At 40.6% G+C, this 7,202-nt stretch overlaps 1 protein-coding gene across 1 annotated transcript in view; it reads left to right on the top strand.

Moving 5' to 3' along the window:
• The first annotated feature begins 1,264 nt into the window (after positions 1-1,264).
• Positions 1,265-7,202, top strand: part of TTC6 (tetratricopeptide repeat domain 6) — a 59,593-nt gene continuing 53,655 nt past the window's right edge. The window contains exon 1 of the mRNA XM_085301718.1: positions 1,265-2,086. Within this exon, the coding sequence (XP_085157844.1) occupies positions 1,265-2,086 (822 nt within the window). The remainder of the gene's footprint in view (positions 2,087-7,202) is intronic.

A 7,202-nucleotide genomic window follows, 5' to 3' on the forward strand; every position in this document is an offset into this window, starting at 1 on the left:
TTGGAGTAAGGGAAAATATATATGTAATTGCTAAGAAGTGGCTGCGTTGCGTGATGCACTAAATCCCATCAATGTCTTGATTTCCAGGGAATTTTTTTTAAAAAAAGGGTTGGAAAAGGCGGTGGCCAGCAGCAGCGGGAGGTTTTCCGCACGCGGAGGACGACCTCCTCCCGGGCTGCGGCGATTCAGGGTTCAGCCCGAACATTTCTCTGGCGCTCGGCTCCGCAACGCGCGCGTGTCCACGCAGGGATAAACCCCCACGCGTGTGCGGGGCGTGGAGCGCCGCAGGCCCGCTCCCCTCAGGGCGCAGGCCGCGCCCGCGGCCGTGGCGGCGCCTGCGCCGCGCCCTCCCCGCCGGCAGGCGGCGCTGCCAGCCCCGCCGCCGGCCGGGCCCCGTTGCTAGGTTACGGAGCGCGTCCGTGCCCCGCCCGCCGCTGCAGGGCGGCGGCGCTGAGCGGAGCCCGGATCCCGGATCCCGGATCCGGCTCCTCCCGCGGCAGGGCTCGTCGCCGCCGTTGCCCGGCGGGGGGAAGGGAGCCGCGGCGCGGCGCCGCGCTGCTCCCGCCGGGGCCGGGCTTGGGGGCGGCTCCCGCGGGGATTAGGCCCGCGGGCTGCTCGGGGCAGAGCCCCGAGGGCTCCCGGCTCCGCTCCGGGAGAGCGTGGCGTGAGTAGGGCCTCGAGGCGTGGGTCTGGGCTCGCCCCGCCGGGAGGTTTCGCCTGATTCCGGTTCGCGCTCCCGGAGACGGGAGTGTTTGGGAGTGTTCAGCCTTAGGTGAAGTGCTGGCTGCTGTTGCTCTGTTTTACCCGCTCGGGGCGGCCTTGTGGAGATCCCTGGGGCCGCTGCCGAAGCGGAGCTGGCGTTGCAAGGCCGCGGTCCCTGCCGGTCACGCAAGACCCCGTTTCTGCTTTACCTTACAGGCCGCGCGCGGAAGGAGAAAACGGCCRGAAAACACGAGCGCGTCGGACCGAGCTGCCTGCGGGAGCCGAATGTCGTTAAGGAAGACGAAGCTGYATGCGAGGAGTCTCGGTGGGGCGGTCTGGAAGCCAAACAGGCTGTAGTTGCTGCCCCTGGACACGGGGCCACGCAGGCCTTACGGGAAGGTTTCACACCGGATCAGCTGTGTTGTGTTACCCTCTCCTGAGGTCCACAAAAGACAAGGAGTCCACATAAACCTGTCGTGAATGTAAATAAAAATACTCCTAATTAATTCAGGGGGCGTTCTCAAGTTCACAGAAAGTAAGGATATCTTCTGAAGGAAGAGACATGAAAAAAACTTCAGATTTTAGCATGATGGCTCAAAGAAATAAATCTGTGGAAGAGGACAGTGCTGATAAAAATCAGAGAAGTTGCTCTGAAAAAGTGAACACAGAAAATGGCAGTTGTAGTAATGAAAGTACAACTTTAAAACTGCCAGTAATAGCATCGTTAGCAGGTACCACTAAAAAAATAATTATGGCTAAGCACCCAGCACCACCTCAAAAGCTGAGTTATTGTAGGTCTAATTTTTGTGCAGGACCATTAATTAATAATTCCCCCACTTCATTACAAAAGGCAAAAGCTGTTAATAAAATAGAGGATAGAGTGCATATACCAAAGATGAGTGCACAGAATATAAAAAGAAATGGAACTGAAGAAATAAAAACTGTGATTAAAGGTAGTGATGAAGTTAACTTTACAGATTCTAATTCAAATAAAAATATTTCAATAAAGGAAAAATTAAGCAAGGTAGACTGTAAGAAGAGAAGTAGAGTGATTTCAAAAGCAAATCAGCAAGACTTAGACGATGAATCAGGCAGAATGTTGAGAAAAAGAAGCAAGCAGCCAAGTGTGAGGTCTGCTCAAGAACAGTTGGAAGAGGCTAGAGATGTGACCAGACCAGACGCTTCAAAAATATACGAGAAGAACTTCCAGCAGAGCAAACCTAAAGAGCCTACTTCCACACCAGCGTCGCCTGTGAAAGTGGTTGCAAGGTCTATTGATGAAATAATTGCTTCCCTGCAGTCTACTTCTCCATCTCTTTCAGACCAGACGATCAAAGAACTCCTGGAGAGTGTTCTTGGCCAGAACTACAACATAAAAATGGAAGTAGGTGAACCAGAACAAGAGCAATATTTTTCTGTTGGGTAAATGTTACTTTTATAAGAGTTGTATATTTTTTTTCCAACTCCTACAATGTGTTATAACACAGAAGCCAGACAAAACAAATGGATGAAGACAGGAATATATCATAGAATATAYTGTTTCACTGTTTCTTCTGCATTTTTTTGATGTCCCTTAAAAATGAAAATGAGCCAATATGAAAATGATTTAAAACATGATCTCTTTTTGGGTATTAGTTGTATTTACTACTTACAGTTTAATACATCTTTTTTATTCTCTGGTTATTTTTTTTGMCCTGTTTTAAGATGACGTATTTCTGTCTGACAGCTGAAGTGCATTAAATGCTTTTGGAATATAAAGCATTGCTTCTTTTAGTTGTTATTGTTTGCCTTTGTGAAGTCTCAGTAAGAGAAATTCTGTATTGTCACAGTTAGGTAAACTGCGTAAGCTGCTGTAAGAGTATCCTKCACTTAATTACAGCAGGACATATCAGTAAGACTAGGCATCAGGTTGATTTTACAGAAGACTGTCCTAGRTTTTCACCGGAGTGTTGCTGATTTGGTTTGAACTAGACTAATAACTTATCAGGTGTCTGTTTTGCCTCTCTGGGCAAGATTGATAGTTTCATTCCAGTTCCAGGTGGGCTGAAGTTCATGTCATGAGAAATACTATCACGGTTGGTATCCACACCAGCGTTTGCTGTTAGAGATACTGTGGAATGAACAGGCTCACAAAGGCTGAGCTACCTGCTCTTCTAAGCAGCCACCATCTCTGCAAGGAAGTGTGTAAGACTGATGAAAAGAGCGTGCGTCTTATGTTTTAGGAAACAACAGTSAACATTATTTCCTATCAAAATATTATCTTTTATGATCATAGAGTATCTCACATAGTATTTAAGTATAGTACTTCTCTTAAAATGAAATTGATGGACTTTGGATTAATACAAAAGTTACGAGAGAAAAGGATCCTGGATTGAACTACTTAAATGACTAGTTCCATGAGCAGCAATAGTCTGGAACTTGATTTCCAATAGGTTTATATCTTCTAATTTGATTTTCTTCTGTCCCAGGAGAACTGTTCATGTGGTTGAGGCACTCATACTGTCTCCCACTCCTGTATATTCTGTGGTGTATAACTGGGATGGAACTCATGGAAGCCTTTCCTCAGTGTGACAGCACTGATACGATCCTTCTTCACTGCTTGACTCCTATTTTTGTGAAAATATAGGAAYGTAACAATTTGGGACTGCTACTTTTCTGTCAAACCTGATTGAAATTTGCTATTTGGTTCCAAAAAATACCTTAGTGGAAGGAAAGAGCACTGTTGCTTGACTACTTCTTAGTCTTCTATAAACATGTCTTATACTCTAGGTGAGATTTTCAAAAGTTTGGCCTCTAGCATGTCCTATTGTTCCTAATTTGAAGTATAGAAAAATGATTCTTTGTAGTGGAAACCACCGAGCTTTGAAAATTTGACCTCTGAAATAGTGCTGTTTTATTCTGTACCTCGAAAACTTACATCAGTTGTGTTCAAAGTAAAACAAAAATCTGAACATGGTGATAACTTTCTGGTCCAGCTGTTTGTTGTTTAGTGTTTCTGTAGATACAGGCATTAATGAGAATTAACCACACTCTTGCTGATGACATTCTTTTTTTTTAATCAAGGGCATTTGCAGCAGGTGTCTTGTGAACTTAAGTGACCTTTTAAATGGGATGAAGAATCTAGCCATACTTAATTTTTATGCATGGCTTGTTTACTTCACACTGAGCTTCAAGACTTGCTTTTTCTAATAAAGTAAGAAATACATATTTTTAAATTAGATAGATGTATGTAGGAAAAGAATAGAGCTCCTAAAATGAAAGAAAGCTCTTAGAGTCAATGTGACTTTCCTTTCTTTAAATATTTTATTCTGTTCTCTTTATCTTATCCTTGATTTTGAATTAATGACTGGTTAGTATTATGACAGCTTATGATATTGCAGTGGGGTTGAGCACTGTTTTTCTCATAGCATTAGAAAGAGTATTATCTGAGGAATGGTATGCCAGCTCAATGGAGCATTAGTACTTAGCTATGTTTCTGTCCCTAACTTTAAGGGAAATAAGTTATGAATAATGATTCCCACCATGATTTCTGTTGAAAAGTAGAATTTTTATCATAGTTGTTATATCACTTTCAGTTCTTGGACTTACTCTGTTGGTTTATTAACTATAGGAGTGAGTTTGTATTCACTGCAGAAGTGCATTTTCATGGTGTTCATTTTTAAGCAGCCTGCAGCTCATCATTTTTAGTTTATTGTTTTCAGCAGATCAGTTTTCTAGTAGCTCAAATGAGCTTATGAARATGGTAACTAAAAGAACATTTTTGGTTTGGAAAAATAGCATTGGATTTGAATGCTGCTATTAAAGAAGAACTATGCAGTGCACTATCCTAGCAGCAAGCCAACATAAAATACAGTGTCATTTTTAAAAATATCTGTAACTCTTGTCAGCTAATGTCAAGCGTGAGGGCTCAAGGAGATTTTCCTCTGTATTGCTTTAACATTTTCTCAAGAGTGGTTGGATGAAGGCTAATTATTGTTAAAATTGAAGAAGTAGGCTTGTTTATATTTGCTTATAAGTGTAATCTTGTTTAGTTAGTATTTGCTATATATTCTCTTTAAATTTCAGCTGAGATCTAAAATCTGTAACAGATCATACATTACTTTCTGGTACAGAGTACTTTTTAAGAGGCTTGTTGAAAACATTTCAATTTCTTCCTTTGAAGTGCTCTCAAGTTCTAAATTTAATGGAAATGAACAGGAGACTTCTTCTTCTTCTTCTTCTTCCCCCCCCCCCCCAATAGATCTCCTTAAGTGGGAAGAGCCTAACTCTTCCTATGAGTTTTTTGATTTTCTGCTTGTCAACTTCTCGGGCACGCTTATGCGTCTGTTAAAAAGTAGCTAGATCAAGACCATGATGCTCTTTATTATGAGTCTGCTATTCCGTTATTAATTCAGGAAGTACACGTTATTGATTATGCTCAGTAAGATTTATTGCGGCACAGAAGAGCGTGGCATTCTCCTCCCTTGCTGAAGGGAGCCACTCAGGCTTCAGGAGTGGACACCACCACTCCTGGACACATGAGAAATTCTGCCTGGAACAGTTAACTCGTGCTGCTCCATTTTTTTTTTTTTCAAAAGTGATACTGTTTTCATGACTTTGTAAGAAATCATCTAGTGAGAGCTGCTTGGTATATTGGGTACATGAGGGGACTTCCATAGCTTAAGCTTTTTATTTCTTCAGAGATACTGATATAACTAACTAAATAAAAATTATCCAATTGGGTTTGCTACATTTTATCAACATTCAGTTTCCAGTATCCCAGGTCCTTATGATCATTAAGCCCACTTATTGCCCCTTATCTGAAAAGCACTACAGGCCGTATAGGGCAGGGACTGTTTTATTTATTATTTATTTATTTATTTAACCCCAAGGTCTAATGAAATGGGAGACTAATCCTGAKTAGGTCAGGGAGATGTTTTAAATAATTTGCATGTCCGCAAGTCTAAACTGACTTCTTTCTGTCATTCATCAGGTCTTTTGTGACTCTGGCTTTTGTGATTGGTGACAGATTTTTATCATCAGAACAGATAGGAAAATTATTTATTGTAATACCATGCAACTGTTAAATGAGGAATTAAAGAAATACTAGATTAAAATATTTTGAAGGAGAAATAAATTTAGGAGTAATTATTAACAAATAACCTTTAATATTTATTTTCTTTATGTGAAGGCTCTCAGTGAATATTTTCAGCAACAAATAACCACTAACATCAAAATGATTTAAAATATTACAGTGATTTCTCATGAAGTAAAATGCTGCATCTTCTGTCACTTCAAGGTACTTGGGCACCTAAATAATTCTCTAAACTTGCAGAAGGAAGGCTCTGGCTAATAAAGTAGTTTTTAGATCACAGTAGAGTTTTCCATCATAAAGTTAAAATATTATCAGTGCAGGGAACAGCTTCCTCGAGAATCAGCGGAGCAGTCTAGAACAGATTCCCACAGGAATTAAGAGATGTTACAGTTCTCAACGCCTTCCATAAGTCAGATCACATCTCTTTGGTCTTGCTTTTGTAATACAAACACACAGCTCATAGTACATATATACACAGTACACATGATTTTATTAAAATAACACAGTGGCATTGTGCCTGCAATTCTCCCATGGGGAGTGGACAAAAGAGAAGACGCCACACCCAGCAAAGGAAAGCAACCCCGTAACGTGTACAAATGTCTTACGTGGAATGAAGGTATCATTTCCTTTTGTGACAGAACGAAAAAATTAACATATAAAATTGGGATTTACAAATTCTATCATGGCTTAGAAGCTAAGTTGATCTAGTGTAACTGAAAGAAAGGATCTGCAAAAGTTTCTTTTTGATTCTCTAAACTGGATGATAGACTGCATGGGGCAAGAATTGCACTTGGTTAAACTTCTTTTGGTTGCAAAACATACTGATAATCTGTAATAATAGGCCATAGTATTCACCATATTTGAAAACGTGTACGTGTTGCAAAGAAGAGGAAGGTTATTCGTTATAGCTTGGGAGGGTAATGTCAGATCTGTTCCTTTAAGGCTGAGATGCCATTACATTCTTTTATTTATTCTTACTGTCACAATGATTAAAAGAATATGTCATATGAGCTTTTTTTCTTACTCTCTTTTCTGACAGACGTCGATGAATTACTAAGGCTTTGGTTAAAAACAAAACACAACCTTCTGCAAGACYGCAGCCTTTTATTGCTTTTCACCTTACATATTTGTAAGGTGTATTCTACCCACCTATCACTTTTTCTTGGCTTGAACACTCTGTTCTGCTTCCTTTTTATTTTGTAATATGCTAGAAAAGCAATGTTACAAATCAGGATATGCTTTTTACTTGGTATGTTAAACTTAGTATGACATGCAAAAAATCCTAGGCATTAAGAAAATTAATATTTTTAGATTTTTAGGTGCACAATACATTCAATAGGAGAAAAATTCTACTGTACTGAAGATTTTTACAGTGAAAGGGCAAATGAACACTTGCATACCAGAAAAAGTTTTGTTTTTTTTTTTT

Source organism: Rhea americana, unplaced genomic scaffold, assembly GCF_003343005.1.
Source record: "Rhea americana isolate MKP2758 unplaced genomic scaffold, rheAme1 scaffold_18, whole genome shotgun sequence".
Taxonomy (NCBI): Eukaryota; Metazoa; Chordata; class Aves; order Rheiformes; family Rheidae; genus Rhea; species Rhea americana.